Source organism: Zalophus californianus, chromosome 8 (genome assembly GCF_009762305.2).
Source record: "Zalophus californianus isolate mZalCal1 chromosome 8, mZalCal1.pri.v2, whole genome shotgun sequence".
NCBI lineage: Eukaryota > Metazoa > Chordata > Mammalia > Carnivora > Otariidae > Zalophus > Zalophus californianus.
In genome coordinates, this window is record NC_045602.1 from 66,544,216 (window position 1) to 66,565,447 (window position 21,232).

The 21,232-nt window shown below is 41.9% G+C and overlaps 1 protein-coding gene and 1 non-coding gene across 10 annotated transcripts in view; one reads left to right on the plus strand and one right to left on the minus strand.

Moving 5' to 3' along the window:
* Window positions 1-17,902, minus strand: part of EML6 (EMAP like 6) — a 272,181-nt gene extending 254,279 nt beyond the window's left edge. For all 9 annotated transcript variants that reach the window (XR_004820268.1, XR_004820267.1, XR_004820266.1 and 6 more), the window contains exons 1-2: window positions 17,773-17,902; window positions 16,254-16,996 (exon numbers count right to left, since the gene is read on the minus strand). Coding sequence is in view for 6 of the 9 variants with exons in the window: in XM_027623736.2 (XP_027479537.1) it covers window positions 16,254-16,450 (197 nt within the window). In the remaining 3 variants the exon portion in view is untranslated. The remainder of the gene's footprint in view (window positions 1-16,253; window positions 16,997-17,772) is intronic.
* A 2,931-nt stretch (window positions 17,903-20,833) lies between these two features.
* On the plus strand, window positions 20,834-20,957 carry LOC113938825. The gene has a single exon (XR_003525024.1). It is a non-coding gene; the product is annotated as a small nucleolar RNA SNORA1 (small nucleolar RNA).
* Window positions 20,958-21,232: the final 275 nt, after the last annotated feature.

Consider the following 21,232-nt stretch of genomic DNA (forward strand, 5'->3'; position numbering starts at 1 on the left):
TCTCAAACACCAGGCTTACTCATCACCACTTTGAAATCATAATTGTTAAAACTCCTAGACTTTTCAAATGTATGAGTTAATAAAGCATATATATCACATTAAAGTGTTTTATAACTATATTTCGAAAATAGTTAATTTTCTTTACAAGACTATTTATGTATTTTATTTTATGCATTAGGAGACATTATTCTGTGATAGTGGGATTATAAATTGATATATGCACTCTGGAAAACTGTATGGCAGGGCATACAGCAAAACTGATCCTATGTGCATCCTGTGCCCCAAAAGATCCACTCCCACCTGGAATTGCATGTACATGTTTACTTGCACTAGAATGGTGATAGTAGTCAAAAGAAACTAGAAGCCCATCTACAGTAGAATGGATAAATAAATTACGGTATTTCTATACAACAAAAAATACGGAAGTGAGAATAATGATGTAGAAACACAGACGAATCTCATCAATAGAATGTTGATTGAAAGGAACCAGACACAAAAGAATGCATACTGTACTATTCTTTTTTAAAGTACAACATTAGGCAAAACTAATCTACACTGTTAGAAGTCAGAATAGAGGTTAACTTTGCAGTGGGGGTTATGGCTGGAAGAGGGCTCAAGGAGGTCTCTGTGGTGCTGGTAGTGTTTTAATTCTTGATGTGGATGAGGGTTATAGGTGCACTGGTTTGTGAAGATTGATCCAGATGTGTACTTTTCAGTATCTATAGAAAAGGACAGAACAAAACAAACCTATTATTCTGAAATGGGATCCATAGGTTTCACAGTCTGTCAAAGGGGGTCTAAAATAAGTCCTATCCTAACCAGAAATTCCAAGGGGGGGGGTATCTTAAAATGAACAAACACAAGTCATTCATTTACTCACTCAAAAAATGCTTATTAAGCATCTTCTACATACCAGGTACTATTCTGGGTATTGCAGGCAGGGCAGTGATCAAAACAGTCCTGCCCAAATAGAGCTTATATTCTACTGAAGAGAGATAACAAGGAACAAAATAAATAAGAGCTAAGGAGAAAAATAAAACAGGGATGGATAATAAAGAATGTGTTGGAGAGGGGTCTAAATGTTAAATAGGGTAGTCAGGGAAGTTCTCACTGAGAAGATGACATTTTGCAGGGACCTAAGGGAGGTGAGTAAAGTCACATGGATGTCTGGGGGAAGAAGGAGACAGACAGAAAGGACAGTGAGTGCAAAGGCCCTGGGGCAGAAAAGTACCTGGGTTTTTAAGCAGCAGATAGGAGGTCAGTGTGGTTGGAGTGAGGCAAGGCATGGGGAGAAACTAGGTTAGATCACAGAGGTAACAGGAGGCCAAATTCCCCATTGAGGCTTAGAGGCCATTATAAGGACTTTGGCTTTTATTCTGAGGATTCTGAGCAGAGAATTGACATGACCTGACTTCTGATGCAAACAGATCAACTGGTTGCCGTGTTGAGAACAGAATGGGAGGGCAAGGACGGAAGCAGGGAGGAGGCAATGGGTAAGAGGTCTTGGGGAAAGAACATGGCACGAGAAGAGGAGAGAACAGATGCCATGAGGAACACAAACACATACACACATTCAAACAGACACACAGATGCATTATTGTTGTCATATTTGCTGCTGCTGTTACTGAAATGGCTGCGAGCAATTTGCAGCCTTCATGACTCTTCACTTAATAGTCCAGCACATATCTCCTAAGACAAGTGCTTTCTCCTACATAACCACATTGTTACAACTGAATTCTGCTATTAACCTAATATGTGGGCCCATATTCAAATTTCACCAACTGTCCCAATACCACCATTTATAACAATCCTCCCCACCCTGATGCAGGCTCTCACACTGCACTTAGTTGAATCTTTTTAGTCTCCTTTAATCTGGAACCGTCCCTCAATCTCTCATCTTTTATGAGAATGACATTTTTTTTTAATTTTTATTTTTCGCAAAGTATAGACCAGCTGCATTGAAGAAAGTCCCTTACTTTGCATTGGTCTGTTTCCTCATGACTAGCCTCAGGTCGTGCATTTGGGGCAGGAAAACCTGATAAGCAATGTTGAGGGGGCCCTATATATAAAAGGTAGACTTAGAGAAGAGGAGATCAAGGTCAGTCAGGGAGGTGAGAGAAAACCAGGGGGCTACAACCTCCAGAACAGAAAAGGAAGGATATTGAGTAGAGGGTGACCAACTGTACCCAATGCTGTGAAGAGGTTAAGCTGGACATGGCCCCATTTAGCAGTGGAGGTCAGTGGAGCCCTTTCAGAGAAAGATTGCAGTGGCTGGTTAGAGGAAGAAGCGAAGGAGTGAACAAGGGATAAGATGAAGCAGTCAATGGAGACAACTCAGAATCACAGCATTTAATTAGAATGGATTTTAGAAGGGTCTTAGAGATCACAGAGTCAGCCCTCTCATTTTTAGAAGAGGCCCATGTTAAGCACCATGCCCAAAGTCAGGCATCTGACTAGATCCCCCAGGACCTGATTCCCCATAGGATGCCATGCTCTTGCTTCTGAGAAGTTTGGCATTGAAGGAAAAAAGGCGTGGGGAAGAATCTCAAAGAAAAGGTTAATATAAAGAAAGTAGAAATCTTCTGCCTTTAATGATCTTCCTAAAATGTAAATTGGCCTTTTTAAATGTTTAAATCCTCCCACTGGTCCCCATAATTTGTGGGATGAGCTGTAAATCCCTTTGCAATCCAGCCCCAGGCTGCTTACTCAGCTTCATCACCCACAGTATCTTCCTCACTCCCACAGTGCTGAACCAAGTACTCTCTCTTCAGGAGACCTGGCTCCTGGGCCCCTGAGGCTTTGCATAAGCCATTCCCTCCTTGGTGTTCCTCCCCTCCCCTATTTTTCCACCTGGCCTGCCAAATTGCTCTTCATCCTTCAAAAATCACTTTCTCCAGGAGGCCTGTCCTTGAACGCCTACTTCTATATCTTTGTGTGAAACTCTTCCGGGTCAGGAAAGACTTCGCTTCATTTAGAGCCAGCAGATGTTACTTTACAATCTCTCCAAACATCCTTCTTGCAAACGTTACCTCAGATTTTCAAAAGTTGCTTATAAGATCGCCATGTTTCCTAAATCTAAAAGAATATGAATCAAGGTTTTCCTCCTAACACAGTCAAAAAATCTTAAGTCATTAAAAAAGTGTTTCATTCATTATAAGATCCATGGACACATTTCAGAAGAAAAACATTGTGTCTTCAATGGCTGGATTTTCCGTTGTAGATCAGGAAAACAGTAGAAGGAACGAACCAGATAGGATTTGGAGTTTGACTTGAGCAATGCAGTAATTGGTCATTATTGCCATCTGAATATTTTTTTAAAACAAGATTCTGAATCCTGCCTTTACACGCCAGCTGACAACATATTTTCAGGATTTTTCTCTTCACGAAGTATGGATAGAATGAGTCCTATAGAAATATCATCTCCATTTCACAGCTTACTCCTTACAAGTAATTTTCGATATGAAGAATTAACAACAAATAAAAATATGTTAAGCACTTACTAAATCCACAACGTGTGCCATACCAGGGAACATACTCAAGAACTCAGATCAGGTCAATAGATGGGTAAGTCAACAAACGTACCATAATTCAATGATTCCAGAAGGCAAGTACTGGCATTGTGGCCTGGACATACAGAGCAAGAAAGGCCTAAAATAGGCCTTTGAGTTGTCAGGTAAGGCTTTAGCGGGGAGATGACCCTACATCGAGATTGAAGGCAGAATGAGACTGTACAAACAGAGAAGTGAAGGGTCATTGCAGGCAGCCAAAATGGCATGTGCAAGGATGAAGATACACAAAATATGAAACTGGGCTCAGGGAACTGCAAGGAGTTTGATGTGGCTGGAGGATGTTAGAAGGACATGGAGGGACATCAGGATGGAGGGGGAGCCAGGAACCAGATTGTAAGAAGCCTTAGAAACCCTGCTAAAGGAGCTTGAACCTTATCCTGTGCAATAGGGAGCCTTAGGTAGCTTCTAAGTCTGGCCTTAGGAAGAGTCGTTTTCAACACCTGTTAGATGGCCAACCTCACAAAATCATCTAAGGGTCCATGCATGTCACTCATAGCCAGGGCTGGTGTCCAACAGACGTGCACCAGTATCTGTGCCAGGTAAAATATGAAAATATTTCTTCACCAACTGGTAAAGAGCTGTGCCGCCAACATCACCTTGCAGGCTGCACCAGTCCCAGGAAGCCTCCTGTAAGTGCCATCTAACCACCTCCCTGGTGCCTGCTAGCATCAGCCCCCTTTCCCATATACTCCCCTCTCCCTCTCCCACCAGACCCTGGCAGGGGGAAAACACCCTAATAGTAGCACTGGCACCCCAGTAGGCAAATGTGTGATGTCCACTTGGCTCCCCGAGGCTGTGGTCACCAGCCATTGGCCAGCATCCCCCAGAGACACCCTGGCATGGCCTCTTATGAGAACTGAAAATTCCATGGTGTGTTATATCCCCAATATTTTGTAGTTAAGCCCTCTTAATATCCCTTCCTTACCTTTTTAGCCCCCAACTCAGTATTTCTCATCACTGTCCTGTTTTTTTTTTCTATCAAGAAATCATTTGCCTCCTCTTCTTATCTACCTCCTCTAGTAGAGTTGCCATTTGTTCCTTCTCTTAGCCCATACCTCCCTTATTAGACAATCTTTCTTTTTTTTTTTATTTTAATTCCAGTGTAGTTAACATCAAGTGTTATATTAGTTTCAGGTGTACAATATAGTAATTCAACACTTGCATACAACACCCAGTGCTCACCAAGGTAAGTGTACTCCCAATCCCCTTCACCTATTTTACCCATCCTCCTACCCACTTCCCCTCTGGTAACCATCAGTTTGGTCTCTAGAGTTAATCTGTTTTTGTTTGCTTCTCTCTCTCTTTTTTTCCCCCTTTGCTTGATGATTTCACATATGAGTGAAATCATATGGTATTTGCCTTTCTCTGGCTCATTTCGCTTAGCATTATACCTTCTGGATCCATCCATATCATTACAAATGGCAAGATTTCATTCTTTTTATGGCTGAATAATTTCCATTGTATAACTCTACCACCTCGTCTTCATCCATTCATCTATCGATGGACACTTGGGCTGCTATTATAGTTTGGCTATTGTAAATAATGCTGCAATAAACATAGGGGTGCACATATCCCTCTGAATTACTCTTTCATGTTCTTTGGGTAAATACCAGTAGTGCAATTACTAGGTCAATCATAGGGTAGTTCCATTTTTAATTTCTTGAGGAACCTCCATACTGTTTATCACAGTGGCTGTACCAGTTTGCATTCTCACCAACTGTGCACGATGGTTTCTTTTTCTTCACATCCTCACCAACACTTATCTCTTGTGTTTTTTGATTTTAGCCATTTTGACAGGTGTGAGGTGACATCTCATTGTGGTTTTGATTTGCATCTCCCTGATGATGAGTGATCACATTGAGCGTCTTTTCATGTGTCTGTTGGTCATCTGGACATCTTCTTTGGAGAAATGTCTATTCATGTCTTCCTCCCATTTTTTAATTGGATTATTTGGGGTTTTTTTTGTGCTGGGTTGTATAAGTTATTTATATATTTTGGATATTAACCCTTTATCAGATATGTCATTTACAAATATCTTCTCCCATTCAGTAGGTTGTCATCCAGTTTTGTTGGTTGTTGTCTAGTTTTGTTGGTTGTTTCCTTTGCTGTGCAGAAGCTTTTTATTTTAATGTAATCCCAATAATTTGTTTTTGCTTTTGTTTTCCCTTGCCTCAGGAGACATATCTAGAAAAATGTTGCTATAGCCAGTATCAGATAAATTCCTGCCTGTGTTCTCTTCTAGGATTTTTTATGGTTTCAGGTCTCACATGTAGGTCTTTAGTCCACTTTGAGTTTACTTTTGTGTATGATGTTTCATTCTTTTGCATACTGCTATCTAGTTTTCACAACACCATTTGTTGAAGAGACTGTCTTTTCTTCATTGCATATTCTTGCCTCCTTTATCAAAGATTAATTGACCATATAATTGTGGGTTTATTTCTGGGCTTGCTCCATTGATCTGTGTGTCTATTTTTGTGCCAGTACCATACGGTTTTGATTACTACAGCTTTGGAATATAACGTGAAATCTGGAATTGTGGTACCTCCAGTTTTGTTTTTTTCAAGATTACTTTGGCTATTTGGGGTCTTTTGTGGTTCCATACAAATATTAGGATTGTTTGTTTGAGCTCTGTGAAAGACACTGTTGATACTTTGATAGAGATTGCATCAAATCTGTAGATTGCTTTGGGTAGTATAGACATTTTAACAATATTTGTCCTTCTAATCCATGAGCATGGAATGTCTTTCCATTTCTTTGTGTCATCTTCAATTTCTTTCATCAGTGTTTTATAGTTTTCAAAGTATAGGTCTTTCACCTGTTTGGTAAGTTTATTCCTAGGTATTTTAATATTTTTGGTATAACTGTAAATGGAACTGTTTTCTTAATTTCTCTTTCTGGTACTTTGTTATTGGTGTATAGAAACACAACCAATTTCTGTGTATTAATTTTGTATCCTGCAAGTTTACTGAATTCATTTATCAGTTCTAGTAGTTCTTTAGTGGAGTCTTTAGGGTTTTCTATGTATAGTATCATGCCATCTGCAAAGAGTGAAAGTTTTACTTCTTCCTTACCAATTTGAATGCCTTTTATTTCTTTTTCGTTGTCTAATTGCTGTGGCTAGGACTTCCAGTACTATGTTGAATAAAAGTGGTGAGAATGGACATCCTTGGCTTGGTCCTGACCTTAGAGGAAAAGCTCTCAGTTTTTCCCCATTGAGTATGATGTTATCTTAGACAAACTTTCTTAAAGGGGCAGCCCTCTGAAACATGGCCTCACCCTACAGGCTACAGCTGATTGGACTGGGTGGACATCCTGTCCAATGCTAAGCCAATTAGAGTTTCTTTCTTGGAAATTTGGAATCAAGATGCAAAAGACTGATCGATTCATCTGGTATTGTAGGACCAAGCTGGATAGTCATGTGTGCTTAAGGGCTGAGATGAATTTTGGAAAGGGATGACTGTGTGCAAAATGGATCACTGAGTTAAGAAGCCAGTCTGCAGACATAGAAAATCAAAGTATATATTATCCAGAGAGAGGCAGAGATATGAATCTGTAAAAACCTGTGATTCTTACAAGAGAAAGATGTAGGGAAAGAGAAAGAAATAGCTGCCTGATAACTGTGCAATGCCTGAAAGGCCAGCCTACTCCCTATAATAGAGTTCCCAAAGATTCTCTTGTCATCTTATGATCCTCTCCTTAATTGTGTTTCTTTGAAAAAGTTTCAGTTTCTTGCAACTGATCTCTTATTTAGAAGGCATCCTGTCATTTGTGGCTCCTGTTTTACTCTTACCCGTAAAATCAATTCACAATGAACACAGAAACATGTTTTAATGACACTGTTAAATAGCAGCTACAGTTAACACGAATCCTCATGCCTTAAAATAATTCTCGATAGCTTTAGAATAATTCTCTGACCAAACCTATTTATGTACTGCCAGTCCAGAGAAAGATTCTTTTATCTCAGGGAGTTATTGCTGGCCTGCCACTCCCCTCCTTCATGCTGATGGGGAAAGGGGTGGTAAAAAACTAGTGGGCAACTAGTTGAAGAATACTTCAACTTCTGGGTTGAGGTCATCCAGGTGCCTGCCTCCCACTGGGGGAAGAAAGGAATGAACTGATAAGGGGGTAGAGGTCAAGGGGCACAATCTCCGACTATTCCCTCTGCATTCCCTTTTGTCTCCAGCAGCAAGGCCAAAGCCTGGAAATTCATTTTTAAAAAGCAAGAATCGGGGGCACCTGGGTGGCTCAGTTGGTTGGGCGACTGCCTTCGGCTCAGGTCATGATCCAGGAGTCCCTGGATCAAGTCCCGCATCGGGCTCCCTGCTCGGCGGAGAGTCTGCTTCTCCCTCTGACCCTCCCCCCTCTCATGTGCTCTCTCTCTCTCATTCTCTCTGTCTCAAATAAATAAATTAAAAAAAAATCTTAAAAAAAAAAAAAAAGCAAGAATCTTTGGAAGTAAACAAAGCCAATGTATAGACTGTTGCTTGTCCCTAACCCAGCAATTACTAAATACTGCACTGGCTCCTCAAAGTATAAATATGGTTATATTCTTTCAACATATAAAAATCTACACATCCTTACAGTTTCTAACACCATCTTTTCAAATAGGATAGCAACCAAAGCCTCAGATTTCTCTTACTTCTAAGTTAATCTTTTTAATGATTGTTTCAGTTTCTGGGTCTCCAAATATTCAGTATCTTCTAAATGAGAAGAATGGGCCCTCTGCTAGGAGAAGTCAAAGGTTATAGACATGCAAGACAATTCAAAGGGAAAGAATAGTCTTTTCAATAGGTAGTGTTGGGACAACTAGATATCCATGTGCAAAAGAAATGAAGTAGGACTCCCCCTACCTCACACCATATATAAAAATTAACTCAGAATGGATCATCTGCCTAAATGTCAAAGCTAAAACTTTTAGAAGAAAATGTAGGCATAAATCTTCATGAGTTAAATTAGGCAATGGTTTCTTGGATTTAACACCAAAAGTATAAGGAACAAAAGAAATAAAGAAATAAATTGGACATCATCAAAATTTAAAACTTTTGTGCTTCAAAGGACACCATTAAGAAAGTGAAAAAATAACTCATGGAATAGGAGAAAATATTTGCAAATAACAGATAAGGGACTTATATTCAGAATATATAAAGAACTTTTACAACTCAATGATAAAAAAACAATTAAAAGTGGGCAAAGGATTTGAATAGACATTTTCTCCAAAGAGAATATACAAATCATCAATAAATTATGAAATGATGATCAATATTATTAGTTATTAGGGAAATGCAAATCAAAATCACAACGAGATCCCATTTCACACCCAGTAGGATGGCTATAATCAAAAAGACAGAACATAACAATTGTTGGCAAGGCTGTGGAGGAGTTGGCACTCAAGACATTGGTGGTAGGATTATACATTGCTTTGGAAAACAATTTGGCATTACTTCAAAAAGTTAAACACAGAGTTACCATATGATTCTGCAAGTCCACTCCCAGGTATACACTCAAGATACCAGAAAACATAGGTCTACACAAAGGCTGTGGACATCTCTTCCACTGCTCACGGGGACAAGCTTACCATCTCTGTAACTCATTCCAATCAGTGCCTGCTTGGTTCTTTCTGGAGCATTTAGAACACAGGGCTAGGTACCATCTTAATGAAAAAATTAGTTCTGTTAACTTAAGAATTTAATCAATGTATAGATCATATATATTATTAGAAGTCTATTTCGCTAGCTGGCAATCTCATTTGGGTTGAAAAAAACACTGGTCTACTGAGCTCTGAAACATACCAGTGAGGTCCCTAAAATCTTGCTGTGGCCTGTGACCAGAAGCATTGGCATCACTTGGGAGCTCTCAGGCCTCATACCAGACTTACTGACCCAGAAGCTAGATTTCAGCATGTGCTCAGGTGACTCCTACGAACAATGATATGTGAGAAGAAATGTCTGCTCTCAAACACTTTAATTACACTTAAGATCAATCCACATATGACAAATTTGGGTTAAACTTACAAAAGAAGCCTGACTGCTGAAGATATGTAGTCTGGTGGCTTAAGGATGGCTTTCCATGTGGTTTCAGGAAGAGTAAGTCCCAGAAGCAAAACCAGCAAGTCAGCCTTCCCAGCAGCTTCCTTTCTTTGGTGGCAAGAATGTTACCTACATTGCAAAAGTGTTCAGATCCAAATCCTTGTGGGTAGGAGAGGGCTTAGGACAGCTCTGCTTAGAAATGCTGCCATGGAACAGTTTTTCACTTACCACAGTATAATCTACATTCTGATTGACTGCTGGTTGTGGGGCCAATATCATTCTTTGTAAGAGAGTATATTCCAGCACAATGTTTTCAAACAATGACCCACTATGTAGTAACCATTTTTTTCTGAATAAAAACATGATCATATATTCTGAATTAAAAATAGAGACCCATGATATGATAAGAACAAATATATCTATAACAAGAATTGAATGGAATATTTGTGACTGTCCAGGGAAATCTAGGACATATGGTACCAAGACCCCTGAGGCACTAATGACCTGGATGAGAATTACAATGACCTTGGTCTTTCTCTGGGTATCTACACCAGAATTCTCCGCACACCAAATTCCTCCTCACTCTGGTGTCTTTGCATGTCACCTCTCCTCTGCCATGCTGTCTTCACTTATCCGCTCCTTCTCATCCTTCTGGTCTCAGCTTAAATGCCATTTCCCTAGAGAGCTGCCCTGGAATCCTATGGCAGGTAGCTCCCACCAACCCAATTCCTCTTTATGATCATTCCCTTCTCAGTATTTGTTACAATCTATATTCACCATGTCTTTTTGTTCATTCATTGTTGGCCTGCACCATCAGAATGGAGGCAAGAATGTGGTCTTATTCACTGCTGCACTCCCTGCACTTGGTACCTTCTAGAGAGTAAATGCGATTCTGATGAATAAACAAGTAAAATGTTCCCAATTTAGGGTATAAACAAATCTTAATAAAAATTACCAAATAAGGACGCCTAGGTGGCTCAGTCGGTTAAGCATCTGCCTTCGGCTCAGGTCATGATCTCGGGGTCCTGGGATCGAGCCCCACATCGGGCTCCTCTGCGGGGAGCCTGCCCCTCCCTCTACCTGCCGCTCCCCTGCTTGTGTTTCTCTCTCTCTCTCTCACGAATAAATAAAATCTTTTTTAAAAATCACCAAAGAGACTATACCTTATTAATAAGAATAACAATAATAAGATTATTTACGAACAGATCATAAACTTCCATCAAAGCCTTTCACTTCATGCTCTTGCAAATGAACAGGATCAAATGAATAGTCAATGGTACTACTGAATGACTTTGTTTAAATCTCTTTCCCTCTCAGAGCCACTCCCACCCAGAGGGAAATGAGAAGACTACCTCTCAGAGATGGGAGAGAGGGGAATGCAATGAGATGACACAGATATATATATAAAAGTATCTGGTAAAGAACAGGTACTCAACTCAATATGGGTTTGATTCTTTATAGTTACCCCATGTTTCCCTTATTCAAACTGGTCAAGGGACTAAAGAATATGAAATCACATTTCCAGACCCTCATGTGAACCCATTCACTCAATATTCTACACCCAACCACAGCTGTTAGACCCCTCTTTTCAAATTCAGCAAGCTCAATTGTATTCACAGTGCCACATTATTTTAGCCATGTCACAACTGAGACTTAATTTTTAAAAATATCTCTAGTAGATCATTGTTTTAGATCATTGTCCCAAAGCTGGTAATGTTCCTGAGGTGAATCTGAACATGGCTCCACTTCTAGATTGAGTTCTAGTAATCAGCTTCAAATACTCCTAATAAACTGATAAGCACCAGACTGATAAACAGAGTTAGGGGGCGCCTGGGTGGCTCAGTTGGTTAAGCGACTGCCTTCGGCTCAGGTCATGATCCTGGAGTCCCGGGATCGAGTCCCACATCGGGCTCCCTGCTCAGCAGGGAGTCTGCTTCTCCCTCTGACCCTCTTCCCTCTCATGCTCTCTATCTCTCGTTCTCTCTCTCTCAAATAAATAAAATCTTAAAAAAAAAAAAAAAACAGAGTTAGGAGAAGCAAGAAGCTCACAAAGTTCTGGTTAGAAATAAGGCACAGTGGTAGGGACCACAGTGACTGAGAAAAGTAAAAAGAGTATAAAACAGTGAAGCAATAACTTTGGGCTTTGGAATCAGACAGCCCTGAGTTCCAATTCCCATTCTATAGTCTGCTAAATAGTGACCACGGGCAAGATTCTTAGCCGCTCTGTGCCCTGGTTTCCTCACCAGTAAACTGGGGCTAACAATACTTCCAATGTCACGAGGTTGTTAAGAGGATAGATGAGATAAATCTGTACACACATTTATTTAGTGCTGAGTCTGCACTCAAGAAATGTTGGCTCTGGTTATTAAATTTATTCTCATTCTCAAAGATCTTATATACACTTATAAATGAAAATACTCAGAATGAAAGAAAAGTACTAAATGATACATATTAAGTGAGCAGCAGTGGTCACAAAAGATGCAAAACTTTAGGAGTGCTAGGCACGCCTTCATCTAAGGATGGTGTGAGGTCTCATGGGAGCGGTGAAGCTGAAGCAGATGGGGCCATGCAGGGCGTGGCTACAAACAGGCCCCCTGCGGTGGGCACTTACTATTTGCCAAACACTGTGGGGCACCTTGTATGTAATCTCCACAAGCTGCAAGGCAGATACCTTTAAATCTCTAATTTGTAGATGAGAAACTGTTTTACTGATGATAGCTACGGCTCACAGAGGTTTAGTAATTTCCCCAAGTCACCTAACTGGTGGCAGATCTGGGTTTCAAATCAGATCTGTCTGACAATCCACCACTGTGCCATTGTTGGGGAGAAGGGTTGATAAATCATTCCAGCATGAGGCAGGAAAGAACAGAGTAATGTTTTCATATGGCAAGTGGGAAGCAAACAATATATACTCTAAAAAAGAAAAAAAGGAAAATAAGGGAGGTTGGGGCCAGAAGGAATGGAAAGCTACGGAGTTTGAGCTTCAGCTGGTGGACAACGAACAATCGGTTTTGTTTACAATGTAAGTCTGTGCTTTTAATGAAATACCACTAAGGCCATGACTAAGAGCAGTTATTGAAGACCAGCTCAGGGCCAGGCCCCAGTCTAAACCATTTGCATACATTATTTCCAAAAGTTACAATTTGCAATTGAGGTATTATTATCCCCGTTTCACAACTAAACAAGGCCCTGAGTGGTCAAGCCACTCATTCGGATGACTCCAGTAAACAGCACAGTGGGGTTCATCACTGAGTGTGTGCAAGGTCAAAGTCAATACAAAGTCCTTCCCTGAAAGAGTATTGCACAAAAACCTTCCTTGCACTAGAGAGTGAAAAAATAAGAAAAAGGAAAATGGAGACAGGGAACTAGTCAGAAACAATATACCACTCCAGAGTAAGGAGATAAACGTCTTAAATGGAGTCACTGAAAATGGAAGGGAGGTGACAGAGAGCAAAATGTGTTCAAGACCTTTTCATTTACTCCATTTGTGTCATGATCTGCTACCTGCAGTAGAAACCAAGTTAGTAAATATTCCAGTCTCTATTACCAGCCTTGCCTTTAAGCCTGAATTGAGTCCTGTTGTTAGTCTGAGAGCAAACACGGCTTCTAGTATTTACCTGTCCTGTCACAGGGCTATCAGGGCTAAAATAGGCATCACCCTCTAATCTGTTATCTGTACTGAAGGGTAAATCATTCAAAAGAATAAAACTAAGCCTCCACATCCAATAAATCACATTATGCTTCACATATCAACATTTTAAAAAATCTGACTTAAACACATAGTCTGTCAAATCAGGAAGACACATATGCTAAGCTCCAGTGAGCTCTGCCAAATCCTACATTATTATTGAAGTTCATCATGATCTCAGAGATCACACGGTTTTATAAAATGGAGTGGTGTGGTATCAATATTTGTTGGGCTGCTTTCTAGTTAATATTCTGGGGAAAGTAGCACAATAAATAAAGCAGTAGGAAATATATGCACCATGAATATAGCTTTCAAGCTAAGGCAAAAGCTAATAGATAATTACTTACATTATCTCATTTGACAGAATCAAGAGTTAGAAGCTTGAACAATCATATAATGTTTCCGAAAACCCAAAACATTTTTGCACTGAAACCTTAGCTATAGTCCTCCTCATTCAATAGCTAGCCGCAATATGTTAAGTGGAAAATCAGTAGTGTTAACAGGAACACAAGTTGAAATTCATAAAGATAAAAGAGCCTAATTTTCCTGTCCACATCCACAGTTAATACATAAAGATTCCCAACAATTTACGATATTAATCTGAAATATTCAAATATATTTCTGGGAATAAAATTATGAAAGAAATGGCACTCAAGAGTCTCACTAAGGCTAAAAACAAACGGGTCTGTGTAGTGCGTTTATCAGAAAAAGATATGTATGTAAGATAAGGCAAAATAACAGCATATACAGGCTAATTTTACAGCTCTTAATTACATAATGATCTATGGTTTGTGTTTTTAAATCTGTTGGACTTAACTTTATTCCTGTGTGCAAAGACATATACACAGATATTAAAGAATTCTGCTCACCTGTACATACTCAGACTCAACCAAACATCATGAAAAATTTAGCAGTAAAGTCCAGTCTCCAAGGGTAGGCTTACCACTATGCCACAATTCAGTATAAAGACACAACTACCTTCATAATAGACCAGAAGCTAAATTGTGATTTTTTTTTCATCACTTGAGGCTTCCTGCAAACCAGTTACACAAACAGCTTCATTCACCTCTTCCTCCAATCTGAGTGTTTAACTAAGCCATGTATCATCACACTCCCACCAGTCCAGCTGCCTGTCATCACAGCACTTTACTGCAACTCCACCCTTTTCCCCCCTTCAGTTTCAACAGTGCATTTCTTTTTTTTTTCCTACTAGAGAAAAAAGAAATTAAGATTAGAAGTTTAAACCCTCAAAGTAGTTCAGTGAGCTGTCACAACAATATTATTTAACCCCAGGGAATTTTCTGTTTAATTGCCACTCTCTCTGTTCCCCCAAAGGGCTACATCTTATTTAGATGGTGTAATGGAAAGCACCGCATTAAGAAAGACAAAGCAAGAACATAATGGGTTTAAATTTTTAAACATCTAACCTTTTCACAAGTCACTTTTCATCATTTGCACCTGTGACTTTCATAAGCGGCCTGGCAACTGGAGAAGCAAAATCTCCAGGACAGAACCAAGTGGGATGCCCCAATCACAACGCTCATTGTATCAGGAAGCAAAGAAAAAAGCTATTTTCTCATATGTGACAGGAAGAAAGTTTTACATGTCAGCTCCACCCAATCTTGGGAATAATAGAGCTCATAATATTTAAAATCTTCATTTTCTAAAAGGCAAGTTTTTTAAAAAATATATATCTTACTGTATTTTCAAATATTAAGTTTTTACATTTTGTAACAATTTTTCAACTGTAGGACTCAGAAAAAAAGGGGGGACTGCAGAATAAGCACAACACTAGAAGGGGGTAAGAAAGCAAGACTTTTAAACATTCTCCCCAAGGAGAAATCAAAACCATTAGCATTACACCACATAACCACTTATTTCATTATGAAAGGCAAACTTAGAACGCAAGTGGTAATATTCTGAAATGTGATAGAAGTAGTTCTACATCAATGAACACACAAGTTTGGAAGGCACAAATAGGGTCTCTGTCAGTTGTAGTCTATCCTCAGCAAGCCATTTGCCCCATGGGTGAGGCTCCCATATGGAAATCTGCCTTAACTGCAGAAGGATGAATGGGATTCCCTGTGAACAGCATCTGGACCACACCTCGTTTGATCACATAAGCAGCTGACAAGAGCTGGAGGAAAATGCATCTGGTCCAGAGATGACAGGACAGGGCCAAGAATCAAAATATGTCCCTCTACTGTTTAACAGAAAGGCCCCTTAAAATGGCTATTTATCTAACTGTGTTTTTCTAATCAGTCTTGGCCACCCACTGCCAGATGTTGGCCTTTCGGGGTCTGACTGGTAGGATTTTGTGGTCCAGCAATTGCCAGCATTTTATAACCTCAGTGATGTTGTGGAAGCATCCGTTTAGTGTATAAATATGGTTGTTGTTGTTGTTGTTGGCATTAAAACACTGCCAAGTGAAATATTAGAGAACAAACTCCCCACCCATTGCAGAAATTTTCCAGTTTCAAAGCATCTGGGATGAAGATTCCAAATTACCTGTAGCAAAATTTCTGCTAGATTTTTTTAATCCTCTTGCTTGTTGAGGAACCTACTGAGGAGCCTGCCAAAGATGACACCCGCCGTTCAGATTATTGGTCCTACGTTTACCCAGTTAGGGCAGGAAGAAGTGTTTCATGGTTACCCGGGATCCTTCCACTTGTAGCCGGAAAGAACACCCCAAAAGCAGCAGGACACTCAACTCCTTAGAGATTTAAAAGCCTTCCAGAGGAATAAAGAGGAAAGAGATCTCTCCGTCCCCACCTGCACCCCCCCCCACCCTGTCTTTGCCTTAGTCTTAGCATCAGCAGCCCTTCTGTAATTCCATGCAGTTCCAGAGAGAATCCTTTACTCCAGAGGGCTCCTGGATCTGACCCCAGGAAAGCCCGTTTGGTCATCCTTCTCCCCACCCTTCCAATCTCCACACCCAACCCTTCCCACGACCCCAGGCCACCTCCTTACCTGATAATGTCGTCGTTGTGTCCCAAGAAGAATTTTTGGCTGTGCTCTCGGGTGTTGTAAACCACCCCGACCCCAGCCACAAAGTAGACCACCTCCTTGCCGGCCGTGTAGTACAGGTTGTTGCGGCACTGGTGACCCCGGTACCCGTACACCCACTCCAGCCGGAGCTGGCAGCTGGGAGCTGTCCGATCCGCCATGATAAGCCGACCCCACGCGCCCCCCGGCCCCCCCGCGCGCGGGTGCGCGGCCCCTGCGTGCCGGGTCTGTCCTCCCCAAGACTCGGGCTGCGGAGGACCTGCAAGAGCTCAGTGTGCAGCGCCGGGCGCTGATTTCCGCGGCGACGCACAGACACAGCCCAGTGCGCCCGCCGCCACCATCATCCGCCGCCGCCGCCGGAGACAAGCCGCCGGTGCGCGGCCGCCAGACCCCACCGGGCGCCCCGGCTCCCTCTCCCCGGACAAGGCGTCTTCGCGGGCGCCAGCACTCGCACGCGCACGCCTCACTGCACCTGCGGGCTTCGGCCCCCAGGAGAGGTTCTTGGGGGGGTCACCCCGCCTTTTAAATCAGGGATCTGCATATCCAAACAGTGATTACCCAGTTCGCTCACTGAAGTTTGCAGTGCGTGGGGGGGCTTCTCAGCAGGCAATGGGATTTATTCTGTGACAGCTTTGATTTGACAGAGAACCCGGGTAAGCTTTGCCATCACCATCACCATCACCATCGTTGGATCCGAAACTGACAGTCTATACCCAGGATGCAAGAGAGAGGAAGAAAGAAACAGATTTTTTTGTATAAGTCACCAGCCCAAGAAAATGATCCCCAAACTAAACCAAGTTTTTTTGCTTTGTGTTGTTTTTTGTCATCTGGTCCCCCCTTTCCCCTCCATATCCATCTTCTTAATGATATGCTTCTGGCTGGCGGTTGCTGATACGATTTAAGAGAATACTTTGTTTCCCCATTAAGCCAGGGCGAATATGCAATGGTCAGTTTTTAGATGCTCCAATTTAAAATTCCTATCTTCCGTGAACCCTCTCTTGGCCGAAAAGAAAAACAACAACATAAAGAACTTAGCAGTTCTCACAGATCAGCAACTCCAACAGCAAGCGTCATATAAGATTTTTCTGAATTGGAGGAAACGAGACACTAGTGCAGTTGGAGGCAGGAAAGCGCTACCTACTAATGCTCCTGGTCCAAAAGAAATTAAATAATTAACAAGTGGTTAAAAAAAAAAAAATCGTGTACCCCTCTTCAGGAAGGTCTGAGCTATCTACGGGGCCCCCTGGGCTCAAGGGTTAGCCTCCAGTCCGGCGAGGGGTGGGGGGACAGAGACGACCCCCGCCTCACCCCGCAACGTGCGCAAACACATCCCGGTCTGCGGCCGCCGCAGGTCCGAGGGATGCCAGCCCCCAGGGACAGCCCGACGCGCGCGCACTGCCTCCCTGTCAGTGTCCTGCACTCCTTCCTCCCACACCCGATCCAGCCTCGTACGCAGAGCATCCCAGCTCTCTCAGCCTCTAACCTCTGCTCGGAGCGGGCGCCGCCAGAATGTCCCGATCTCGCACTGAGGAGAGAAATCCTCTGCCTGCCCTCCCTTCCCCGCCTCCCGCACCCGAAGATGGGCTTCGTCACTGGGGCGCCGCGGGAGACAGGTTCTTCCTCCAGCCGGGGCTCCGGGGGCGGGGCCACAGCGCCGCTTTCGGGAACCGCGGTGGCCGGTTACTAGGCGAGATCACAGCGCTTGGAAACCGCGACGCCCCAGAGCATAGGGCCGCCCCCTCCCTCTCCCCGCCCAGGTTGCCCCTCCTTCCCCGATGCATCCCGGGAATTGTAGTCCTTTCGATGCCAGCTGGGTCGGGGAGCACGCGGAGCTGGACCACAAGTCCCAGAATTCCGCACGCCCAGAGGGGGCAGAGGAGAGGCCGTTACCAGCGTCCGCGGTTTTGCGGTTCTCCCGCTGAGCAGAGGAAGACGCACCAAGGGCTACCGCTTGACAGCGCCCTGGCATTCCCTAAGCGACTGAGGCGGCGGCCGGCGTGCGTGTGCATCTATTAAGAGCAGTGGAGTTGAAAAGAGAATTTGTGTGGCCCATCTCGAGAATTTCTTCTGCACCAGTCCCTGAGGGTTACTGTAGCTAGCGGACCGAAGCCCAAGTTTGTTTCCTACTTCAGTTTTCCATTTTGTTCAGGTGGGTTCTAATCTGTTAAAATGCGGTGCTGCCACATTTAAGAAAAATGCCGGGGGATGTGGTCTCCCTCTGCCCTAAGAACCAGTGCCTTCCCAGGAGCTACCTCCCAAGTTACTTGAGGATAACCAGATTTTGGAAATGGGAAGGCGCTCACACCACAACCAACCAGCCTTGGCCTTCAAACGCAGATGCCTGTGGCATTCCTCCTAAAACTGCCCAAAGTGAACTATGAATTCTGAAGTAGCCCATTTGGGACCAGTAGCCCAAACTGGGACCACAGCTGACCTGTGGGAAGAGATTTCAAAATCTCAGTGACTAAAAGACTGTAAAAGGACGATACAAAGGATTTTGGGAGCATGTCCTTTCTTTTCTGAGCTCAGTGTAATCGTTTACTAGTTCTTCAACTACTTCAAGCTTTAATATAGCCCTCTGAGTGGTAGGAAAGTCTCCAGAAGAGTAGAAGTGCCGGAGTTTGGATGAGCAGTCGCCTGCAGCAATGAAGAAGGTGTGAATTGGTTTCACTGTTATGTTTAAGGGAACAGGAATCGGCAAATATGTCAGGTGGCACTATGCAGATAAGGGCACTACCAAAAACAAAAACAAATTCCTGAAAAAGATTTGAGATATAAGCAAAAATATAAATGACCAGAAATGCCATAGCATGTAACAGTGCTGATGAAGTATAGAGACAATAAATTCTATATAGGAATCCAAAAGATGAAGAGATTTTCCAGTTATAATAAGTCAGGAAAGACTTCATGGAGGAAATAGGAAGTATAGGTAGAATTGAAATAAAGATAAATTGAAAGAACATTCTAGGGGCGCCTGGGTGGCTCAGTCGTTAAGCGTCTGCCTTCGGCTCAGGTCATGGTCCCAGGGTCCTGGGGTCGAGCCCCGCATTGGGCTCCCTGCTCTGCGGGAAGCCTGCTTCTCCCTCTCCCACTCCCCCTGCTTGTGCTCTCTCTTGCTTTGTCTCTCTCTGTCAAATAAATAAATAAAATCTTAAAAAAAAAAATTCTACATGGGTCTATGGAATAAAAGGATAGATATAGGAAAACATAGATTTAAAGACACTGAATAGAATTGGTGCAAGAGAGAATTCATGTACGATGAAAAGGGAACATAAGCCTGAAAGGTTAGATTGTGGATGGAGCTGAACCTAGAGGTTTGCACTATATCCTTAAAATAACGGAGAGTTGTTGAATTTTTTTTTCCTTGACAAGAATAAAACAGTAGTCTTAAGCAGAAATAAGTTTCACCAGGACCTGCCATTATCAGGTCATTATCCCCATGCAGAGCCAAGGGAATAAGCCAAAATACATGGAACCTGAGATACACCATTGGCTGCATGGAATGGACTTATGGAAGTGGACATTTCATAGGCTCTCAAGAAAGAGCAAAGGCCTGTCCCCTACAGAGGCTATACCGAATCCCAATAGATCTCACCCTTTTCCCTACTCCACCCTTTTCCAATATCTATATCAGGACAAAAAAAATGGACAAAATAATGCACAGCCACCAAACTATAGCTCTAAGAAGATCAACTCATTCCTAGATAAAGTGGGAAGAATATCAAGAATTAATACACAATGTATCAGAACGATTTGGAAAGAACTGCCCCATTAAGCAACAAAAAAAGGGGGGCATAGCCAAAGCAAACCAAATCCTCAAAGAAAGTTACATTATGTGAAAAAGATAAATGAAGAACCCCATCTGGAAGAAAGTTTATGTCAAAGAAGCAGATTCTCTACCAAAGAATTTAGTTATAATATGAATTCAAAATATCAAAAGCTTAAAGATGGATACCAAAAAGAAAATCCAAGCCAAAGAAATAATCAAATGTAAACACAGTTTCAGATCTAATGAAAAGATATGAAACAACGGGGGGTGGGGGCGAAAGCCTGGAAATCAAATTACCAGTATAGAAACAATACAACACTGGAAATTATCACAAGAAATGCAGAGGGAAAAGATATTCAAATAGAGAGATGATGCTTGAGAGAGCAAAGCTAATCCAACATACAGATCATTGGTATTCTTAAATTAGAGAAGCCAACAAATGGAACAGAAAAAGTATTCAGAAATAGAGTAACATATTAACCGAATTTGGGATTAAAGGGGTACAATGTATACCAGAAAAAAAAAAAAAAAGATGACATAAAATAGTCTCCATGGAGGCATATCTTAACAAAATTATTTAACTTCAAGAATAAATAATACTTTGGGCGCCTGGGTGGCTCAGTCAGTTAAGCGTCTGCCTTTGGCTCAGGTCATGATCCCAGGGTCCTGGGATGGAGTCCCACATCCAGCTCCCTGCTCAGCAGGGAGTCTGCTTCTCCCTCTGCTCCTCCCCTGCTCATGCTCTCTCTCTTTCTCTCTCTCTCAAATAAATAAAATCTTTAAAAATAAATAAAAAATAATTTTAAAAATGTAGAAGTTTTGTGGCTCTACTGAAACACAAGTTATGTTTCCATCACATCAGGTTTATGGCAGTGGTGACAACGAGACTTGTAACATTTTCTGCAAGGCTGATGGAGTAGACTGGAAATAAAACTTTACAGTATCAGAAACAAGGAATAATATATTTTAGATCATTTGCCAAAATAGCAATCAATGTACTTGCTACAATTTGACTTCTAGGGCCCTAAAGTAAATTGCTTGAAGAAATTGAATCCCAAAGATTACAGTTGGGTAATTTTTTTCTAAGAGATTCTTTTTTAAAAAGATTTTATTTATTTATTTGAGAGAGAGAGACAGGGAGTGAGAGAGAGAGAGCAGAGTGGGGTGAGGGGCA